We start from the raw sequence: 23,125 nt of genomic DNA on the forward strand, positions 1-23,125 counted from the left end.
TACACTTTTACATATAAAAAGGCACAAAGTTGTCTGAATACCCTGCTGAAAGGGTCATTAAAAGGAGACAAACATTAAAGATCAATGTGTACAATTCTTGGAACAGCTGAGAGCTCAGACCTAAAAGAAAGAAACTATTTAAGATTTTAAAAGAATTTCAAGAGCGATTATTACCAATAGACAAGAAAAAAACATGAACAAAGAGAGACAGAATCCACAGGGTAGTAAGTAGAGGCCACAAAAGAGCATTAAAAGTGAAGTCAGGTTGTAAGCTTTTGAAATGACCTTATCAGCAACTAAGATTCATCCCAGTCAATAGAGATGACATTCCTTACATAATGCCGAATGATTTAATTCAACATTAATGACTTAATTCAGCATTCAGGGTTTTTTTTACAGCAAAGCCAAGCTTAGGAAAACCTGTATCCATTTTGTCATGAAAGAGCTGTATGAGTACATCACGCAGTTTGCAAAGGCAACCATGACATGGACCAACCCTAAAACATACTGCTTTTTCCATTTACTCACTTCCTTCTGCTTTTTGCCTCTTGCCACGTTGTTCAGGGTGCTGTTTTCCCTCAGGGAGTCCACTGTGTCCCCATAGAGCAGTTTGATGGCGCGGACAAGGCGAGCGCAGGAGCGGCTGTGGTGCAGGTAGCAGTGGGGGTGACAGTAGTCAATGTGTGTGCAGATGAAACTTTGCTGGTTGCACAACAGGATCATAACCTGGAAATTAAAGCATAAACAGTTACCTACAGAAAACGGAGCTGCACAGGCAGGGATTGGGACGGGCAAGCCAGCTTTTTCTCAGCCTAGGTAGGGAGATGTGAAGCTCAACGCAGGTTTAAAAAGGTATTTGTCTGTGTAGGTCTTCATACTGACAAAAGGTTTGCAAACTAGCTGGGCATGGCTAAAGAAACATTAGTGCTAACAAAGAAAAGGAACAGAGCTGCTATAGATGTGTATATTTGGCTAGTGGCAAGGTTAAGGGTGAGGAAAACAGCATACTCTCAGTTTGTATCACCACTCTGATACGAGAGCTTGGACTGGAAACCATCAACCACCCAATTGTTAATAAAGCCGCAAACCCACCATGCTTGGGGTTAGTTTCCTTCAAGGGGTGCAGAGGGAAATATCTCAGGATGCTCTCAGGTAGAAATAAGCTGTGTCAGTTGCTCTGCATGTCATTGGGCAGACCCATCCAGCCCAGCTCTATGGGAGCTGGCTCAGTTGCTATTTCTACTAGCGTTGCCATATGGCAGCAAGGAGTAGTAAAACTTAGCTAGAAATCAGGTAAATATTTTGGAATTTAGCTATTCTGAGCCCTGCTGCAGAAACACTGGTATTAGTCTCTAAGCTACTTAATTAAAGATAGCCTTGGCCAGTCTCCACTTCAGTGGCCATTCTCTGGTGTAACTCAGATGGTTTCCTGCCAGAGGAGCAAAGCTCAGCCCAGCAGCTCTTTGTACACTGATCTTCACATTACACACAAACCCAGCCTCTAATTAGCACTGAGGAAAACACACAGACATCTCCAAGCCATTCACACTGCAGGTCTTAAGAGGCCTTTATGAATCTTTGTGTTCTCCCCACAATCCAGTGCTGAAGTACCCAGAACTACCAGAGGGAAGCTATCCCAATTTTTCATCCACTGTGTCTATGTCTGTGCAGCTGCAGTCTGATGGCTCTGTCTCCAGGCTGCCACATCCTTCTCAACCTTAAAATATTGAAACTTCTAAAAATGACAGGAGCTTAACCTAAAACAAATCTATGTAATGTTTGTGGGATTCCTGTGTCTGCCTCCTTGTTCTGGCCTCCTATCACTTTGGGGTCAATCAAGAATAAACTCAATATTTTTATCAATGTGCAAATTGTACAGCAGCACTGTAGAGCTTCTACCAGCCTCTGGTCCACTGTTATAAATTGCTGTAATTTAGAGTAGTGAGGACATCAAGCTCCCCAAAGGACATGTAAAGGAAATGTTGATGCCTTCATAGCAGCGACTGGAGCCAGTGATTCTTTGGAGCTGTTTGCTTGTGGCAACTAAGTAAAGCAGGCTTTTGTTTTGCTTGTAGTTTTAGTTTTAGTGACCGCTCCTCCTTTCTAACAAATGGAAAAAAATAGCATTGTCATGTAATATTGGTACTTGTGTGTCATTAACTGTATCAGGTGATTTTTCAAATTTTCCTTTCTCCTATGCAAGGTTATCTCATGTAAAGTGAGACAAACATCTCAAGTTTCTTTCAGAATTCATGAGTTCATGCAGCTTCCCACACTGAGCAAGGACACCATGATGTATCTTAAGCTTCTAACTAGGGAAATTCCCTTATCCACTAGTAATGCAGCCTCTAATACAAACACATATGTCCAACACGCTCACTTTAGTACACTGGAATTTCCAAATGAGGTGTAACCATTACCAAGAGCATTGGAGTACTAAAGAAAGCAGGGTAGTCCAGGGATTGAGGTACTAGATTGGAAGACATGGCATTCAAGTTCCCTGCCCTGCCAGCCTCATCTGAAAAAGAAAACTATCAAAAACTTTTTCTGACATCAAACTATTAGATTAAGCCTGGTTTTGCCCACACCCCATAGGAATGGGGCAGCTCTGTGAAATACCCAGGGAAAAAAAATGAAGACATCAAGTCAGTATTGAAAAATGAAGATATCAAGTCAGATATCAAGCTGCCATTCCCAAAGGCAACTCAGAAGTCAAAGAGTGTCTGTGCTCACACAGGACACCATCAATCATGGCACAGCAATGCAGACTTGCCCAATTGACTTCTGGCAAGTCTAAATCACAGAGATTTAAGTCTAGGGCACAGAGATTGCCCAAAGGGATGCCTTAGACCCTGCATGGCCAAACCATATCTGCACGGTTGTACCCCTGTCTGCTGCTGGACAGAGTCAAGGCTACACAAACTACCTCATATCCTGGAGATCTGGTACATCACCTCAGGCCTTGTCTGTATTTGGAATTAGCCCCTGTTCAACAAGGCCCTGTTGGCTTACACAGGCAGTTTCTAAAATGCCACTTCCCAGAAGTCCAGCTCACACTGTAGCCCATTTTGTTGCTCTCCCTCAAACACACACTACTGGCCATGCTGGAGATAAGGTACTGAGCTAATTTATTTTTCAGCTGAGGCAGCATGGCTGTCCCTGCACACCTAGGGAGAAAACAAATCAAATATATGAACTAGAGAGAAGGAGGTTTAATTCCATTTCAGAAATGGCAAACACACAATCCCCAAAGGTCGCAGCTTACTTACACCTGAGATCCTTTATGCTATATGGGAAAAGCACAAACTGTGATCTGTTTTTTGCCAGACCAAGGTGTTCTTAGTTGAAAATGCCATCCTTGGGAGCACTTCTGGCAGCTTGTACTTACGTGCAGCCAGGACATGTTCCGGTGATAGTTCTCCTCCATGCCCGTGCTGCTCAGTACCTCGGGTTCGATGCTGGGCTCGCTCGCGCTCCAAGGGCTCCCTTCTTCAAAAGAAAAATACCCAAAAGGTTGTTGTTTTTACTGCTCCCTGTGTGCTTTAAGACTAGGGACAGCACTTGTAAGCCAGGCCAGCCTTGTGGGAACAGATGAGAGTACACAGAGTATGTCACACTGGAAAGACTGCATCGGGACATCCCTCCCCAGTCCTCTGCTGGCTTGACACTTACAAGAACTATTTGGACTTGACCCATGGGCCATCTTGTCAGTAGCAAACATCTGTCCCTCCATTTTTAGGTTTTTTTTTCTTTAATGGAAGGGAAATGGATAATCCAAAACCATCATAAACAAATTCTTTGCACCATTCAGATGCTGCAAATGGTTGGTTTAGTGATCTGCATTGACTGGGCTCTGTGGTTAAAAAAGTCAACAAAAATCCAACCAGAAGTGGCACCCAACTGGAAATGCCAACAGGAAAATCCCTGCTAATTGCCCATAGAAACTGCTAATGCCATGGGGATGAAAGGGGAAAAAAATCCTGATACTAGAACACTAGAACACTTCAGACCTCAGCCAAGGGAGAGATTTCCCTGAGAATTTCACTGACCCCTGTGCTTCCCCTAACCACTTCACACCCTATGGGCCTCCTATAAAACTAATACTAATGATATTAGGACTTGGCTGCAAATTACTTTTAGTTTACCCTTTTTCTCTTCTTTAAGTGAACTGTGACTCGTCAAAGTTTACAGAATTGACAATCCCACTCCCCGTGTTCTCCTACTGAAGCATCTTTTGGGCAACATAAAAATGACCATTAAACTTGGGAGGTTATTCCAGCTCTAAATGTATCCACAGCTTTAGGTTAACACCAATCGTGAAGGGAAGCCCTTTAATTCAACTGTGATGGAGATTTCACAAAGTAGGATGCACATCTTGTTCCCGTAAGATAAATTTACAGACATCCATCTTTTAAATACTAAAGAAAGCACCTGTAAACCACAAAAATAAATCTATATGCCAGTATGTAGAAATATAGTGTGCAGCATGTGAATGTTAATGCTCTGCATATATGAATACATGTTTTACATGTCACCAGACATGCTTATGACATCATATCTGACACAGAATATGAAGTACATGCCTAAATACATATGTGTTTATATATAAATATATACACACATATAGCAAATCTGTTGCTATGGACAATAAAATATCATATATACATATCACCTCATGTATTCATGATATCCTGTGATTTAGGGGGGTGTGTGTATGTGCAGATACACAGGTGCATGTGCTCCCCTACAGACAGCAAGCGTTCAGCTGGCAGGCCAGCATTCTAAGAGCTCATGCTTTAACACAGTTCTGAGCTGACAAGCTGTGCATGGAGCTGACACTGCACCCAGGATTTGTACTGTGCTCCTCCCAGGCCCTGGCCCAGGCAGTCCCTGAAGAGAGCTCCAGATTTTTCCTAGCCTGCAGAGGTGGGGATCTCTCTCATCATTTCTAGCTCTGCTGGGATCACATCAAGAGTATTTTATCCTTCCTGCTGTCCCCTCCCTTTCCACCCACTCATCTAAGTTACCTATATCAGTGACAGTGTCCCTGCTGTGGGACAGCTGCAGCTCCTCATTCTCAGACTCTGAGTCCTGCCGTGATAACTTGGTGCTCTTTAGGCTGCCGGCCCGGCGAATGCTGGAAAGGGAACCCCCCTTCTTCACCCGGAAACTGCGGGTTCCTTTAATCTGGAGCAAGCGGGAGCCTCCTATCCTGATCTTCCTGCTGGGAACTGTATTGAAAGAATAAAAGAGGACTTTTTTCCCCTTAATTTTTCCCCATTTAAAAAAGAAAGAGATGCTGGCCCTCCCCGCCCTCCCAGCCCTTTGCTGCCAGCCTGTATTTGCAGCGTCTTCTGCCAGGGAATCAGAGTGGGGTCAGAGGCTCCCTCCAAAGCCAACGCCAATGCAGCTCGATCACTCGGGGAGTGAAGATGCTTCACAAAAATGTGGTCAACACCTCAAATCCTGGAGATCTGGTACATCACCTCAGGCCTTGTATGTATTTGGAATTAGCCCTTGTTCAACCACCAGCAAGTGGAGTCATCTGCACTAACAGAAACCCAAAGCGTGGACAAGAAAATCCTACAATTTACACCAAACTGAATCAATTCCTGCCAGGAAGCAGGATCTGCCCAATGGATGTGAATTGTAGTTTTCTTTGCCAGTCCTTAGAGTTTACATTAGTGCAGCATCACCTCTTGCTATGGATAGCTGGCTGAATCCCAAGCATGAACACAAGGCACCTTGGACAAACCTATTTTCCCATGGGCCTGGGCTCTGTAAACCTCCCTGAGCTCTGCAGTAGGATCAATGATTTATTTATACAAGAGGGGAGTCTGCTCCATGAGGCTAGCACTCAAGGCTTCTCTGAAGTGAGGTTTGCATAAATCCGTGTCTCTGCATGTTACTCTTCATCATTAGAATGCTTTAGAGGAAACAGAAGCAAGTAGATCTTCTCCTTCAGACAAATCAGCAGCTTTCAGGCATTAACAACATCCATTGACACTCTGCATTTTTGATGAGCACAGACATGGAATGGTTCAATGTTTAAAGCACCAACTGTTTGCACTTTCATTCTCCTCCCAGTTCAAAGGCAGTACATGGCAGTATGTCAGTCCAAATGTTGCAACACTCAGTCATTTTACTGCAGGTCTAACCAGGCAAGGCCACGTGTGATCAATTACCTTTGGTGTGTGGTTGGGAACCAACAGCACAGAGCTTTTTGGATACTATGGGTAAGAAAAAGATTTAAATGGAATTGTATTTTGGTTTCAGGATAAAGCAAACACACCTTTACTCCTGAGATTGCCCCCAGCTCCTCCAGAATGGAATTCCCACTCCCATTTGCAGTGGCTAGCATCCTGGTCAAAGGCAGCTGGATATTTTGGGAGCTATCCCTCAGTCCTCACAAATCAGTTGGCAAAGTACTGCTGGGTGACCCAAGAATCTCCCTCCAAGTGCCCATGCTAAGTTCCTCAGCAATCGCTTCTGCTTGAACAACGTTCACATCAGCTCCACAAATCCCAGACTGCTTCAGCACATGTAACTGCATTTCATGAGCTCTGCAGAATCCCATTTTGGCACCCAAAGAGTACTTGTGATCATCTGAGAGCCTGCATCTACCTAGCTGTGGTGTCTGCATTTCAGACCTACCTGGAGCAGATTCTATACAGTAAACCCGTGGCTTTGGGGGAGCTGCTAAGCCATGCCTGGGGGGAGCAATGAGAGCAAAGTTTTTAACACTCCAGAAAAATGAAGGGAAACAGATTAGCACTCATCAAAGAGTTTGAGATAAAGAAACCCCTCACTGCAGGCAAGCAAAACTTAGTTACATTCACACAACAACGTTTTCTTATCTAGGAAAGTGTAGATTATGAAAGATGCCTCTGCAGTGTTTGGCCCAGGTGGATTCCCAGAAGAATATGCTGTGGCCAAAGAGAAGAACATAATTATTGTAATTTTAAAATATAACATTACCTTGCATTTATTAAGCTTCTAAAATACTGGAATTACATTTTTGCTAAAGTATATTAGGATTCAACCTTCCTACCATAGTCAATTTCTCCATGTCTAAAATCATTAAAGAGGCAGCTTTAGTAAAGGAAAACAGCTTAGGGAAAAGGGAAAATGGAAAGAAAACTCAAAACTCCAGGAAAATGTAGTTTAATGGAGAAAAGGGTGCAGAAAGTCAATACTATCTTTGCAAAAATCCATTATGCCTGTAGCACAGCAACATGCAAAGGAAAAGCTAAGTCAGCATTGTCTCTAAGAAAAAGAGGATAGTTAGAGACTTTCCACCAGCAATTTCCAGCAGGACTGCCTGCTTGAAGGTATCCTCAAAAAAAACCAACCCCAACCCCAACCTAAACTTCTTCTCATCTAAACAGGCAGAAACATCTTATCCCACACATCTTAAGACTAACAGACAGACCATAAGGCTGTGTGTTTTTCTGGGCCGCCAATATACCAAGAATAGACAAAATGAGGTTGAGCATCAATTTATCCAGCTCACCTTTCCTAGGTGGGTCTGCACAGAAGTAACTGGCCCACCAGACACACAGGTTTGGGGAAAGTTTTACACCACACAAGTCTTGGAAGCATTTCTAATATTTTCTCCAGTAATTGTGGCAAGGTCACAGCTGAAGACAACATAAACTTTACCCAAAGCTGGCAGAAGTCAATAAAAGCTCCTCCAATTCATTAATAGACATTACAGTTCTGAGAGGAAAACCAGCCACAGACCTCATTCTTGTGAAACAATCATTAAACATTTAACCTTTTCAAGCAATCATCAAAATTATCACTCAAATCCCTGCACCTGTAAATAACTACTACAAGACAGAAAGTAAAAAGTTCTAGGAAACCTGTTAGAGGGTGATCTAGAGGTATCTGGCAGTTTAGTCTCTAATTGCAAATACACACACAATGACTATATTGTATTGCAACACTTGTACCATCAGATAGAATGTGAGTCTTGCATGAGATGGCTCAAAAATGGAAACGATCTGCTGCTCTCAGCAAACACAGTGAGCTTGAAGTCTGCTTGTACACTATTGAGGATGTTGGTAACATCAATCTGCTAGCCATCAAAAGCCACACAGTGGATTTTTCATGTGGTAGCAAAGAATTCAAGAGGCCAATCACACTAATTTGTTGTGATGCCATGACTTCCAAACCCGTACAGATTTTCCACGGAAAAATACCAATCTTCCCTTCTATCTGTGATTTCCCCAAAGTGAAAAACTGTGATCATTAAAAAACAAACACCACTTTTGATCTTTATTTTTACAGTGAATCAAATAGTGATGCTTCTTTTCTCAGCATCTCACTAAGAGGCAGTTTCAAACAAGGCTTGCTCCTTTTTAGCAATTGTGCAAAGCTTTCGATCGATTTCAGTCATAGCACTGTTTTATAAAATTTAACATCTTTGCTTCTCACATTCATTATATTGAACCCTGAAGGCCAAAAGCGTCTCAGAAATGGTTTAAAGCCACGTGACTCCATGGCTGCCTGCTTTTTAACACAGTCTATGCAAATGAAAACACAAAATCAAGCGCCACTTCACAAGCCCTGAGAGTACAAAAGCCTTATTGTTCTGACAAACCTTTTTTCTCCTCGAAGCCAGCCTCAGATTTGAGGGTGTGGCTGCTGCTGTGCAGGGAATCCTTTGAATCTTCATTTTCATCCAGAACCCCAGCAAAGCTGATCTTTCTCTCATACCTGTGTCGGTCCATCTCGGGATCCAGCCGCAGCCTGCAGCTCTCCAGGTCCTGCAGCAGAACGGAGACCACACACATGTGCCAGCAGTGTGAGCTCCCACTGCAACCAGAGAAGCTTCACAGGATTCACAGAATCACTGGGTTGGAAGAGACCTCCAAGATCATCCAGTCCAACCCAGCCCCAACACCTCAACCAAACCCTGGCACTCAGTGCCCATCCAGGCTTTGTTAAACACATCCAGGGACGGTCACTCCACCACCTCCCTGGGCAGACAATTCCAGAACTTTATCACGCTTTCTGTAAAAAACTTTTTCCTAATAACCTGTATTTCCCTTGGTGCAGCTTAAGGCTGTGTCCTCTCATTCTGTCAGTGCTGCCTGGTGAAAGAGCCCAACCCCACCTGAGCACAGGCACCTTTCAGGGAGCTGTACAGATTGATAAGGTCACCTCTGAGTCTCCTTTTCTCCAGGCTGAGCAGCCCCAGCTCTTGAGGAAGAACTGCTTCAGATGGGATTTATTTTAATCACATCTAAGCCAACTGCTCTTTGGCCTTGCAGCAGTCTGAGCCACCTGCCAGGATGGAAGAGTTACCAACCACAGAATTACTGGGATTGGAAGGGACCTCTGGAGATCATCTGGTCCAACCCCCCTACCAAGTCAAGGTCACTCAGAGCAGGTGACACAGGAACACATCCAGGTGGGTTTGGAGTGGCTCCAGCTGTGAGCAAAATGAGCTTGTATCTGCTCCATGATCAGTCCAGGGCTTTGGGTGAAACTTCAGTCAGGACCCACACACAGCACCTCACTCAGCCCACAGCCTTGGCAAGTCTGCCTGCTCTATTGGTAGTTAACTAGCTCACCAAAACTAGTTCAGTTGAAAATGTTTCAGTTCTTCAAGGCCTCCAAGGCTGTGCTCCTACCTATGGAACAGGTCTGCCTACAAACACCAGTGGAAGTGAGATCTGCTCTACTGAAACTCCAGCTATATGGATCATTACATTATGTACCTGATCTTCTTGGAAAGGAAGCATCACTCCAAAAATACAGGCTTAATATTTTAATCTGAATTACTGTTGCCTCTTTTTTTTCCCTCTGTACAAAGTTAGAAGCAGCACTCTATGGCCATTTTTTCTTACAGAACTCTTACATAATGTGCCCTTGAGGTTTCTTTCACCTATAGCTCACAGAATAATTCCTCCTCCTTGTTTCCCATACACAAGTCTAGAAAGTGATTAACCAGTTGCACTTCTAGCTCACATAAAAGCACTGATTTCTGTTGACCCTCATTATCCAACATATTCTTAGTTCCAAGCCTAAGTACTTAATGACGTGAATTCTAAACCATGGTATTATCCTGCTTGTGGATGCAGTGATTTATCATGATGTAATATCACCAGTGTATTTAAGGAGGATTTTGCTGAATTTATTGCTTTTTAAAACTGTCCTTCTTGCACACCTTGGGGCTGAGCCACTTCATCAGAGGTCATCTACAGCCTCTGGACTCATTTTCAGAACCTAATTACAATGCTATCCAGATAAATCAGCCTGTCAAGCATAATTGCCATGACTAAAATTTGATCTGTCATTAATAAAAGCCAGGATAGTAGAGCTAAATCCTTCATGGAGATTTAACTTCTCTTTTTTTCTTTATAATTTTTATCCTGGTTTCTTAAAGAAATTTGGCTTAAAAGCTGAAACTACATCAGCCATTCAATTCTCATCTCATTCTATGCTAACCACCTCTGAAGGTGAGAGTCACAGTCAACTCAACTTTGCTACAGATGGATAATGAGATTATTGGCTCTTGCAATTAAGGGATTACTATTCTGTGAGTATTTAAGAAAATCTTTAGTCATGTATAGTTATTGTAGTTTAGATGTCCCCTGATCTTCCCATAGGGCAGCTCCCAGCACTGCAAATTTTTCCTTATGTAGTCCTCTTCTTGTGTTTTTGTTAAGGGTTAATAAACCTTTTTAAATTTTCAAAGTGAGCAGTTGCTTCTCACAACTTGTCAACAGATGACTGTGTGCATGTGTGTTTTTTGAAACAACAGGCTAAAAATAATGTTAAACAACAGTAATAGACATAAGAAAATCCACACAAGAATGAAACACTTAAAATCTGTTTTCATGTGTTCTGCTATTCACAGGTGACACAGGTTAGTGTCAGCTAACCAGTTATTTAGTTTACTGTTTATGCCAGGATTTGCCTCTGAGTCTCATGGAGTTTTTTTCTTTCTTTGCTTCTTTGTCCCCATCTCTTTCCTTTCTTCCCATTCTCCCTGCAATTCTCTGGGTCTGACCCAAACCAATGTGCACCTTTAAAGTTCTGGCAAATTCTCTGCAAACCACTCTATTCCCTTCCTCTGTCTTGTTCCAATCCCTGGCCACTGCTAATCAGCTAGTGAGCATTTCAGCTCATCACTTCCTATAGTCTACCCAAGTCCCCCACCCTTTTTTCTCAATCCCTCTTCTCTCTTTGGAAATTTTCTTTAACTTCCAGCAGCACACGTTGTGCTTCCATGGCCTTACCTTCTTAACCAACCCATTTCATGTACCCTGACCATCTTCTATTCACCACACAATGGCTCCTTTCTCCCTGCAGAGATCCACTGGAGTTTCTACCCCTCCCTGCCCCTCCTCAGAGCCTGGAATTTGGGATTCTGTGGGCAAATCCCTCTCCAGAGTGTGTGGGCCACTTACCACAAGAGGCTCGGTGCGTGGTCTGGGCATGTAGGGAAAGGTCTCTCTCAGGAACGTGGTTATCTCCAGGAGCAGCTGACAGGCTGCCATTTTTAGTGCAAAGGGACAACAACATTTGGTAGGATTCACAGTGCCTAGGAAAGAATATTTCTGTCATGAGCAAGGGGCTAATGCAAGTTCTGGAGCCAAGAGGTGATGGACATTGTCACATATGGTGCATGATGCAAGCTGCACTGAAAAACAGGAAACCCCACACTTCTGTGCCACCTTGCCTACACTAAAACAGAATCAATCAAATAGCAACCATGGATTTACCAGCACATGAAATCATACTACCATTTATATTACATTGATTATATTATATTACATTATATTATATATTATATTAATTATATATTGTATTATGTTGTATTATATTATATATTAATTGTCTATTATATTGTATTCTTTATTATATTAGACTGGATTACATTGATATTGTATACATTGATAATCCCATGATTATAGACATGGATAATATTATAGTATGTTATGTTGAAGTACCTACTAAACTAACCACAAGTTTGTGACATTTTCTATACATGTCATTTAAGGCTAATACAGGTTAAGAAGTAGATACCCTTCTTTTCCTTTTCAGTTTTGCATTCAGTCAAATCTTTTGCTGTTGTGGAAAAGAACTACTTTCAAATATAGAAAATTATCTTAAATAAATTGAGTTATGACTAGCTGTTAAAGAGATACTTTTCCTATCATTATTAATTACTACCCTGATAATTGGAAAATGTAGCCTCCTTTAAAGTCAGGCTTCTGTAATTGTGCAAGCAATCCATGTGCTATATCACTGCCCAAACTGGGCTTTTATGCAGTGATAAAAACAAATCCAGAACCACAGGGAGAGAAAGCAGAAGATAAAACACTACAACCAATGGGGAACAACAATACAGGCAGGCAAGCACCAGTAAACTGCAGCACACATGCATACACAAATGGTCTAAAAGAGCACATCATGTTTGCTACCACCTTCAGCTACAACAGGATGTGTTTTGACAATTTATTTTGGTTCACAGGGCTTGCTATAACTTGCATGCCTATACAGACATTCAGAATCAGTGATCTGTCACAGCTCTTCCACAAGGCACAAATGTATGTGTTTTCATCATCTAGCTGTTATACAGATTTTTAATGATGCTTTTTTTTTTAAATTTCTGCCTGAAAATCAGGCACTATACTGAAGTCAAGATTTGAAAGCCTTTAGCAAAGCTGTGCCAATTCACATCAGCTGAGTTGACCCTTCAATGTTCAGAAACTGAGAAGTGGCTGCTCTTATATAAATATTTTGGCAGAAGTAACTGTGAGGAATGGAGCCTGAACCACTTTAGACACTCAGGTGACAGCAAGGCTCAAGAAACAAATTATGACCCTGCTTACAACTGCAGTTTCTGTGTGCAGGAATTGCAGCTCACTTTCTGGTTTCCCCTTCCCTTTCCCATCCAAGTCTTTCCGTACTGTCACACATCTGTCACGTTTTACAGCAAAAAGAACAGGGGAGGAAGCTGGGGTGAAAGCGAGGGACTGGGAAATAAAGCTGGGTGGTGTCGCAGACATTTCTCCACAGAAATCCTTTCTTTCGGATTTCTGTGTCTTCGGGAGGCCAGAGGCCTCCGAAGACAAGGTAAACAATTATTATCAGCTGCTGGGGAATGCAACAGGGGCACCTATTTTGATTGGTGATTGGTTCATGTTTTATGTTTATAATTAAGGGCCAATCACCAGTGCAAGCCAGGGGACTGAGTCCTTGGCCACAGCTTTGTTGTGGATTCTTTTCTATCTCTTCCTAGCTAGCCTAGCTGCTCTGCAAACCTCTCTCTATATTCTTTTTAGTATAACTATAATGTATTATATAATATATTAATAAATTCAGCCTTCTGATTCAAGAAACAAGATTCACCGTCTCTCTCTCACCAGCTGCGCCCACTCAGGCGCGGTAATAGGGTGGCAATAAAATGAAAAGAGAAAAAAAAATAATAAGTGCTCCTAAAGCAGAGGTTCTTACAAGCAGGGGTTCTTGTAGTAAAGGGAGTCTCCTTACTGTCATCTAAAAAGTCTTCCTCCTCATCCTCCTTCCTCAGGCGCCTCTTGGTCTCCTCATCGTAGATGAGGCCGAGCAGGTTGGCAGGGCTCTCGCTCTCCGCGTGGCACAGCTCGTTGAGGCGGACACCAATGGCCTGCAGATGGACAAACACAAGCACGGCACGTGAGGATTTCAGCCCTACCACAGCGCCCTGGCTTTATTTTTACTGTCTAAAGGGGAGGAAAGGGCTGTAGAGAACAAACTGCTATCCAAATTATAATTTATTTCCCCCTTTTTGTCAACAAAAATTTGCAAAGTGTCAAGATGTCAAAATTTCAGGATGAAAACTTTCAGTAAATTTAGTTAAACAATAAACCCCTCCAAACTGGCAGCCAGAAGGAGATTAGGTCATTGCGAACTATTAATTTCTTCCACTTTTCTTTGTTTCTTTGATATATTTATTCCAGGTTTTTGCTAAGTCTTTCCACTGAGAATGTAGGTCTTCTGCTTTAAAGAAAACATGCTGTGAATTAGGAAACCAGTAACAGTCCTTATATCCTCCACAAGACAGTTAAATACCGATGGGAAAGCCTGCTTCCATCTTCAAAGGAGAAACACACTGATGCAATTCCCAGAAATGAGCTATAAGTGCTTAGAGGAGCTCGGAAGGTGCAGGGATAATGGTGTACAGAGGATCCACGGAAAGAGCAGAGTCCGTCAGATTTCCATCTTACATCCTCGAGGAATTGATTGTTTAAAGTGATTGATTAAGCTGATTGTTTATCATGGCTGTTTGCCAGCATCACTATCAGCATGTCAATAGCCCTTGTGGTGTTGTCAGCAAACTCCAGGTAAGGGTGTGTTAGCAAGGAGATTGCTTTCCTGCTAGGACACTTGAGAGCTCTTGAGAATTGTCTTGATTTTCTTTGCTGCACATGCACGAGTAGAACACAGATAAGTATGTGAAATTTTATCCTGTGAGGTCATCACTTTGTGAGGGGAGAGATGTTTTAAATTACAGTTTTCGTCAGCATTATTCATTTGGTCTATTTGAGTATGAGATAGTTTTAGACAAAGATACTAAGGAGGTTTTCTAAATGTTTTACAAGTCAGAACTGATGGTCATGCCAGCACAATGCAATTTTCCCCCTGTGGATGAAGTGACACAGAAATACATAAATGGTCACTTATTCTTGCTATTAAACACTTCCTCTGAAACCCAGCAACAGGGGAAAGGGTAGACTCTGCTACAGAAAGAGAATGAGTTGATATTGTTGTGGTTTGCATGCTGACACAAATAGTTGTCAATCTCAGCTATCTCTGAGCCTGTACATTGCTAAAGGAATTGCACACATCTCAATTTTTTTTCCTTTCATATTTCAGGCATTTAAAGGAAGAAATTTCAGCATTTAAAGGAAGAAATGTTCTGCACGCCATAAAACAGTAATTTATCATGTATTATTTATGCTGTGTAGCCCACCCTAATGTTAAAGCAGTAAGACATAATCCCACAGCTTCCCATTTAATGAGCACTGAATTCCTGAAGTGTGTTTTCTGTATTTTCAGTTTTCTAGCAAACATAGAAGCAAAACCAAAAGTCCTTTTAACAGAAGCAGTCAAAGGAAGTAGCAGACTAACCTGATCAGAATAGATTTAGCATTGTATTATTTTAAAAGACAGCAGAACAAGTCAGGTCTTTTGATTTAAAAGGTTCTTTCCTGCCATGGGCAGTCCAAGTCACTGTGATTCTCTGATGGTTTTTAGGAAGGCTGGGGGTAAATAAACTCTTCTGGCCTTCAGTGAGAATAATCAGAAATATGAGTGAGCAGCAAGACACCTTGCAGAAAAAGGAAAATAATCCACACTCTAAAACTACTCTCCAAATCTTTTCTTATCTTACAGTTAGTAAATGCAAGGCTTTCCCCTTCTGAAATGTTCCTAAGCAGCAGCAAACACACACTAGTTTTAGAATGGAGAATGCATCCAGATAAGTCTTATGATGCCATTAAAGTTAAGGGGAAGACAATTATGCTAAATTGCCTATGATCAGATTACCCTGGCTCCTTTCTTATGACCTTGAATCACATGGTAATACTTTTGACATTATGAAAAGAAAACCTTCCTGGACTTTTTCCAGGTCAGGTATATCAGTTGCTAAAAATGAATGGCTAAAGAGGAATTTAACTGGCTTCTAACAGTTACTGTCTTTCTTGTCTTCATTTTTTTTAGAATCAGAGAAAAGGGAATGTCTAGAAGCATAGCATCTACAAACAGAGATGCTTTCAGAGTTCTGGCTCTCTGAAAACATGCAAAAATTCAATGACCATGTAATCCTATGCTCTCCACTTAACAGGAGTTCTCAAAGGAGTCAGGCTAAGGCAGTGACTTCGTGGAATACAGAAACAAATACCTTCATCCTATTTACTTTTTCAAGGAACTTTGGTATTTGTGCTGTTATTAAGATAATCTCCTGTGTTTGAGACTTTTCCAGAGAGTAGGATGACCAGGCAGCATTTTCTGAGTTGGCTTTAGGAATGGAAGGAGGAGATCTGCAAAGACACTAAGCTCAGGTTCTAAGACCCAAGCTGGATTGTCCCCTGGGCTGTTCTGTGGTGGGAATGCATTAATGTGGTCAGCTTTATTTTGAGGTTCCCTACAATGTGCTCCACTGAGAAGCACATGTTGGTTTATCTTACAAGAATTCAAGTCAGCAAGGCAAAACATGATTTTTAAATTTCCAAAAGCATTGGTTTTTATGTCTTCTTTTTCTGGGGGGATGGGAATCATGGTGCTCACTGTAAAAACCACTGGTTTTCAGAAGAGGTGAGAAGCACAAAGCTCACTTCCAGGAGACATCTGAAACCAGTCAAAGGAACTTCTCCCACTATTTTGAGTTGTGAGAAATGACCTGTATACATGTCAGATGTTCAGCAATTATATCCTGGGGGCTTTACAAGGAAATTCCAAGTGACTTTCATAGGGCCTGATAAAGGCAATTGCCTCCTTCCTGCATGGTAAGAGATCACAATCAAATAAAACTTGAAGGATTCAAGTGCCAAAGAAAAACAGACAACTCTTTACATGACTCATAGCAGCTGTGTAGAATTCCTTGCCAAAGAATTCTAAGTGCTAACAGTCTGTATGGGTGCAAAGAGAAACTGAATTAAGTACAGCAAAGAGAAACTCATTACTAAAGACACAGCACCACACCTAGTTCAAGGAGCCCAAGGCTAAATATATTTGGAAGTAAGGAAAATAGAAAATAGTATCACAGCCCACATCTTCCTTCTTCCTTAGCCATTCACATATGACAAGTGCTGGAAAAAGGAGAATGGGCCAAACAGATTCTTGGGGAGAACATGTCCTAGCAAAGTCACTTCCCTTAGGAGAACAGGGGATCCTGGCAGGCTGTGAAGTGCAGGTGGGAAGGAAGGCTTCTGAATCCCCACCCTACAAGGACTGAAATCTGTACAGGATCCAATCACCTTCATATTTCGCCATATTTTTTAACGTAAGCAGAAGAGAAACCAACACTTACATCTCCCCACTGGTAGAAGAGCTTGGCTGCATTCCACTGCAGCTTCTGGTTCCTTTTGTTGCCCACAATGGGAGAACGGCCCCGGGACAGCCCTTTCTTGGTGATGTTGACGTGGTGGCCCTTCATCCACTCGGGCCAGTTGCCGCGATTGCAGCGGTGCACAAAGCGCGCGCACTCGAGGAACAGGGCTGCTCGTGCCACCACGGGAGCCTCCTGAAACATTTGCAAAAAATCACCTTAGAAGCAAAGCACACGTTGGAGAAGCTCTCAGAACATTAGAGTATTCTGTGATTTAAAAACTGCTTTGCTAGCTTGCCAAGGAGTCACACGGTATGAGCGACGTCTCCATAAAAAGGTGACACCAGAGTCTCTCTGCATCATCTCACCTCTTGTGCTCATAAACACTGAGCAGTCTTGCTCTGTCCACTAGAAGGGCAGGAAGAAACACAATATAAACTCAAAAAGAACATTATACCCCTCTGTAATGCTCTCCTTCAGAAACCACCTAACTGCAAAAGCAGAAGCGTGTATCTAGCACTGTTACCGCACAAACAAATCAAGTTTTAGTTCCACCTTTGCTACTGAGCTTGCAAATATTGCAGGAACAAATGACACCATGGCACTGTTACTGTACAAACAAGTCAAGTTTTAGATCCACCTTTGCAGCTGAGGTTGCAAATATTGCAGGAACAAATGACACCACGGCCACACAGATCCTAGCGTCTGCCACTTGAGGTTCTGCTTCTGAATCTTGGGGATGAGAGCATAAATGGAGGCTTGTTAAAACTAAGAAAAGGACTATTTGGGGGTTATAATTAATACCCATGGAGACAGAAGTACATTACTCTGGTGTAAGTCAACAAAATTTCATTGCCCAAATTTCAATCACCTTAACAATTCAGTACTGATATAACAGCAGGCAGTTGAGTTTTGAAAGGACTGACTAGTTTTCAGAGGAAAATCCTCCTGTCCCTGGCTTGAAAGAATCACTTTAATGGAAGAAATTATACTGACTGCATCTTAGGTTATATTAAATCACCCAGCAGGAGACATGTTAGACCAATAAAGAATGCTTTTGAAACTTCCAGAAATGTTCAAAAAATGGACACAGTAATTTTGTTTCCTAAAGGGTAGCTCAGACTCAGGAGTAGTTTTTTTCCCCAGCAGACTAAACTGCCAAAATAACATCCTTACAGACACAGAAAATTACTAAAAAGCAAATGGATTTCCTAATTTCCATTTAATTTTCCCCTTTCTTCCTGCAATTTCCACAACCAAAACTCCTGCAAACAGCAGGTTGTTAAACTAAGAATACAACAATGCCTACAGTTTACCAGCTGGCTTTAAAAGGTTCACTAACAGGGATTTCACAGAGCACAAACATGTGTTATACACTTTTAGCTGCTGACAGCTTTAATTAAAAAATTTAAACAGATCAGCAGCTACTTTTAAAGAAGGGCTTGTCAAATGTGGTCTCTAAATACTAGACAGGCCCTGAGACCCTGTAAGATGCTCTGTTGAACTTTATTAAATAGAGCCTCCAAGAGTGTTTTAATCAAAAACTGAAAACAAGAAATTTTGGACCAATGCTTCTAAGTTTGATTTAAGAAATTACTGACACAACATCCATCTGCAGCTTTTGCTCACATTTTTACAAACATTGGGGGGAAAAAAAGGCAATTCTCTTGAAGAGGAAGGTTTAAGCTGCCATGATGTTCTGATGAAGAAGGCAGAAAGCTGAATGCAGACACTCACTACCCTATTTAGCACTGGAAAAACATTACTAAATACTTGTTGATCACATGCATTATGGAACACAATAGTTGAGGATTTTATTCTTTTATTCTCACAAAGTAAAACCTTAACCATGGAGACATACTTGAAGAGATAAAGCCCCAGCCTTAGTCTACTATTAGTTTAGTTCACTAGCAATGAGGTCAAAATTTCTTAGCATACTGGAATCCTGTAAAGAAAAGTGTTGTAAACACGATGAAAGCACATAGCTAGCACAATTAAAGGAGGATATGTAGGATGGGGGCAAAGGGAGGAGCAGGATTAATTCTATAAAAAAATCACTATATTATTTTAAAATCACTGCAAAGACCTCCAGTATACAGGAACATGATAGGGCTCAAGCTCCCTGTGATTGCTTACCTGAGGCTCTCAGAAACCTGAAGCAGCAGCAGCAAGAGAAAGATGAAGATGTGACAGAATGAACAGAGATGGATTCACACAACAGAGAAACACATCACAAATGAAGAGAAATTAATCAGGCAGGTGATGAGCAGCTGAAAAGAACACAAGTTACCGTGGTCACTGTCAACACCTGACACAGCAGCAATACCCTCATAAGTCTGTCCGTGCCTATGCAACTGTTCACAAGCCCACTTTTAACATCAGACCTGCTATTTTGTCTTGCACCTTGAAATTGTTTTTGTGCTGTATAAATGTACATTAATTTGCCATTTTGTTAATAATTCGAGTCATCCCAATGAATTTTTTCAACAGATAACCTGATTTGTTCTAAAGAGCTTTAAATGACCTGGGTGGAAGGAACCAAATACAGAGTGGATTTGGAATTTCACAGCATCACATTATTGGCCATGTAAACCTGATTCTGCAGTTTTATCACTACAGAGTACCTATGTCCAGTTTTGTTGTCATGAACAATGACTTTTATGGCACTAATCAATCAGTGGTACTTTTCCTTGAGTCCCTTCTTAAAGTTCACATGGTACTTTGAACAAAAATTCATTTTTGGCTCTGTTCTCTTCAAGACAGAAAAAAAGGGCATGTAATACCAATAACCTACTTTTAACAGATGCCAAGGTAAATTTGAGTATTCTCAAAGGTGCTGACTGGGTAGCTCTGCTTTGTTTAAGCAAAAGTGAATGTGACATGAAAGTTGTCTTAGCAGGTACACGAAGACAGGTTGCAAGTAAATTATTAATCAGTGTCTTGGAGAATTGCCTGTTCCAATTAGTTCAAACCTCTCTGGTTATATCTACAAAATGGTCAAGTACAATCCATGACACAGTTCTTTGGTTTTGTTCCCAGTCTTTTACTCTGGGACCTGTTTGTAGCAATCTCTGACTTCCTTCCCAAGCATAAGCACTTCCACAGAGAAATATTTCTGCCATGGGAACTATCCAGTCTGCCAAAGACCCAGGGTGACATGGAGCCAGGATATTGAAAAGTATTCTTGCAGTTTAGACTTTGCTTCTACTGTCCCAGTACTTCAGAGGTCACCTCAAACACAATCCTACCAGAAAACAGCACCACTATTGCATTCCAACAAGGATAAAAGATTTACATGTCACAACAAATGAGCTCACACATCTTATTGGAGAAATGTAATGATGGCAAGTCATTTACAGCAGTCTAATTAGGATACTTGAGGTAACATAGTAACATTTATTGGAACCCTCAACATGAACTTAAGCATAGACTGAAATATCCCAAAGTAAATCAATTTTACTATTGCAAAGTCTGGATTTAATCTGGGCACATAAAGATGAAGCTGTCTGCAATGTATCAATTATCAGTGAATGTTTTCACATCCATATATTGATAGTGGTTTTAAAAATTTAGTCAAGTATGGATGCTGCTTCTAGGAAAATATGTTAACTGCATAGCCACTAAACCTAAGGCAACACTTATTTTAATACACAAACAAATTATTCACTCCATGAGGATGCATCTTTTGTTCCATTGCTCTAATTTCTTTAAATAAACATCCAGGCTGATCAAAGATTTCAAAGTTGCTGTAAGAATAGAATTTTGCAAACCTGAATGATAAAGCATGCTCAGAAAAACTATGGGAGAATTGAAACTGGAACTGTTTGCCTTTCATTTTTTAAAGGTTGCCTTAGCAACCAGGCTGGATAAAATGACTTAAGATGCTTTTCATTTGCATCAGACCTGATTCAAACTATTACTTCAAAAGCCTGAAACAGAAGTTAAAACACCTAGAATACTTAATTTTGTGTATACTCTGCTGACATACAGTGTGGGAATTTTCCATTGCCATTAAGAAATACTGTGATATGACAGGCTGTCACCTTTTAAGATATACACTGCATGTGACTGCCTAACTTTTATATATCTCCCATACTTTGTAGACAAAATGCCAACTGAACAGGTACTTGGAGCCTCCCAAGGCTATAGTTAGAGCAAGGCTTCCTTCATCTTTAGCTGAAGACCCTTTAGAAATTCTAATACCAACATTTTCTGCATCACTCAGTGGAATGGAGAGACAGTTACATTTTAGTTTGTAGAAGTCAGCTCTGGAAGTCAGACATCTTCAAACAGCTCGCTCTGACTGGTAGTTTCCAGCTGACTGCATGCATGGGCAGAGTAAGCTGGTCTGTGCTTAGTCATTTGGGAAATTTAAAAATTAGGTAAGATATTAACAGGCAAAAGGGACATAATTGCCAAACCCCATTTTACCATCTGATTTATCAGAACAGAGAGAGGTGCATCTTCAGAAGGCTCCAGGTGACAAACTTGCTGGGAATGAGCTCTTTCCTGCCCATGCACCTCACACCTTCCTGTGTTAGCTTAGAATTTGGAACAGGGTGGCAGCCTGGAAGCCTTGAGGACTGAAGCTGAGTGTCACACACTCAGCAGGCTGAAAGCCACCTTGTGAGCTCACTGCAACCCTGACTGGTAAGAGCCACCAGGAAGGGCCCTCTGTCAGCCCCTGCACCCACAGCTTCCATCCAGAGGAACAGCAATCCCTGGCAGGAGGTGTGGGGAACAGTGAATGGAAGCCGTGTCTGTGGGAAGATGGGTGAGGAGCACTCCAAAGAGCAGAGCTGGATGGGAACTGACAGCAACAGCAACTCCAGACCAACACCAATGCAGATGTGCTTGGATGTGCAGAGCAAGGGTGCAGGGTGAAGGTCCAGAGGAGAGGAGCACAGAGCATAACATCCCCACAGCCATGGAGCAGGCAATGCAGCACAGGTCAGGGCAGCAAGGCAGAGTCCATGAGCCTGAGACCTCCAGCAGTGAGCAAAAAAACTGAATTTGTGCACAAATGGCACAGCAGTCACACAGGTGAGAGGTGGGGCATGGGAAGAAAAGGGATAGAGAGCATGTGGATTTTAATCTTCTACTCTTTTTTCAGCTTGCACATGGCCAAACACTTAGGGAAGGAAGTAAAAAGCAGCATGCAGAGAAATTGCTAATATTTGACTGGTTTTTCACAGCTGTATTTGTCACACTCCTTGCCTGTCACCTCACAGAGCCCCACTGGGTCATGAATCACAGGGTGAAGGCCACAGCTTTAGAAATGGGAGGGATTGTTAAAAAACACAACTGCAAGGATAAGAAGGAAGGAGATACAGAATATCAGGAAGAAGGGACTGAATTGCGTCACTTTGATTTGCACTGGCAAATCAGCAATATCCACATTTAAAAGCAAGCATACTGTGATATAATTTTTTTTCCACTGACTGGCTCTGGTAACTAATAGCTCAGTGTTGCCTAATGCACTTAAACTCTGTCAGAACTTAAGAGGGGAATTCCTGCACCTCTCCAAGCAGTTATTCAATCTTTATTCTCTAGTTTGGCACTAGGAGCAGAAACAGAGCGTCTGTGAGAGAAGTACTGAGACAACAATACAAGCTTTGCACTGGCAATAATGCAGTTATGGGGAGCCATGTAATAAAAAAAAGATCCATTTTGTCTGCAAACTTGTCCACTCACAGATGCTAAAACTCCAGCTAACACCACCAGCAGCAGCTGGCATTGCTGTGATGCTTTACACTCTGTCTGTGGGGCACGAGGAGCACTAGTGAATGACAGTGGACCACCACGTGTGCACATGCTCTCAGCAGGAAACCACAGAGCAATCATCACTTACAAGGTCCAGGGCTGCTGCCAGGATGGAGGCATCAGGGATGGTGCCTGGCTCACAGCAGTTCAGCAGAAACTGGAAGCGCTTCATGCCCTGGCGGATCGCTCCCAGGTTCACAACGTTCTTGGATTTTCCTCCTTCTTGTTTGGAGGCCAAGTGATCATCAAAGCTGTGGCAACCTAAAGAGGGAGAGAGTACAGAAGGGATGCAGGGAGGGGTAGAGAGAAGGG

The 23,125-nt window shown here is 41.9% G+C and overlaps 1 protein-coding gene across 3 annotated transcripts in view; it reads right to left on the reverse strand.

The window, feature by feature from the left end:
• The window catches only part of UNC80 (unc-80 homolog, NALCN channel complex subunit), a 122,879-nt gene that overhangs the window by 57,831 nt on the left and 41,923 nt on the right, over positions 1-23,125 (reverse strand). For 2 of the 3 annotated variants that reach the window (XM_058809303.1, XM_058809302.1), the window contains exons 22-28: positions 22,902-23,074; positions 17,033-17,245; positions 13,513-13,648; positions 11,424-11,557; positions 8,606-8,771; positions 3,389-3,489; positions 529-726 (exon numbers count right to left, since the gene is read on the reverse strand). In XM_058809303.1, the coding sequence (XP_058665286.1) occupies positions 529-726; positions 3,389-3,489; positions 8,606-8,771; positions 11,424-11,557; positions 13,513-13,648; positions 17,033-17,245; positions 22,902-23,074 (1,121 nt within the window). Of the gene's footprint in view, positions 1-528; positions 727-3,388; positions 3,490-5,027; positions 5,232-8,605; positions 8,772-11,423; positions 11,558-13,512; positions 13,649-17,032; positions 17,246-22,901; positions 23,075-23,125 lie in introns of all 3 variants that reach the window. The other variant, XM_058809301.1, reaches the window with a different exon arrangement.

The sequence above is a fragment of the Ammospiza caudacuta genome, chromosome 8 (genome assembly GCF_027887145.1).
Source record: "Ammospiza caudacuta isolate bAmmCau1 chromosome 8, bAmmCau1.pri, whole genome shotgun sequence".
Classification (NCBI taxonomy): Eukaryota; Metazoa; Chordata; class Aves; order Passeriformes; family Passerellidae; genus Ammospiza; species Ammospiza caudacuta.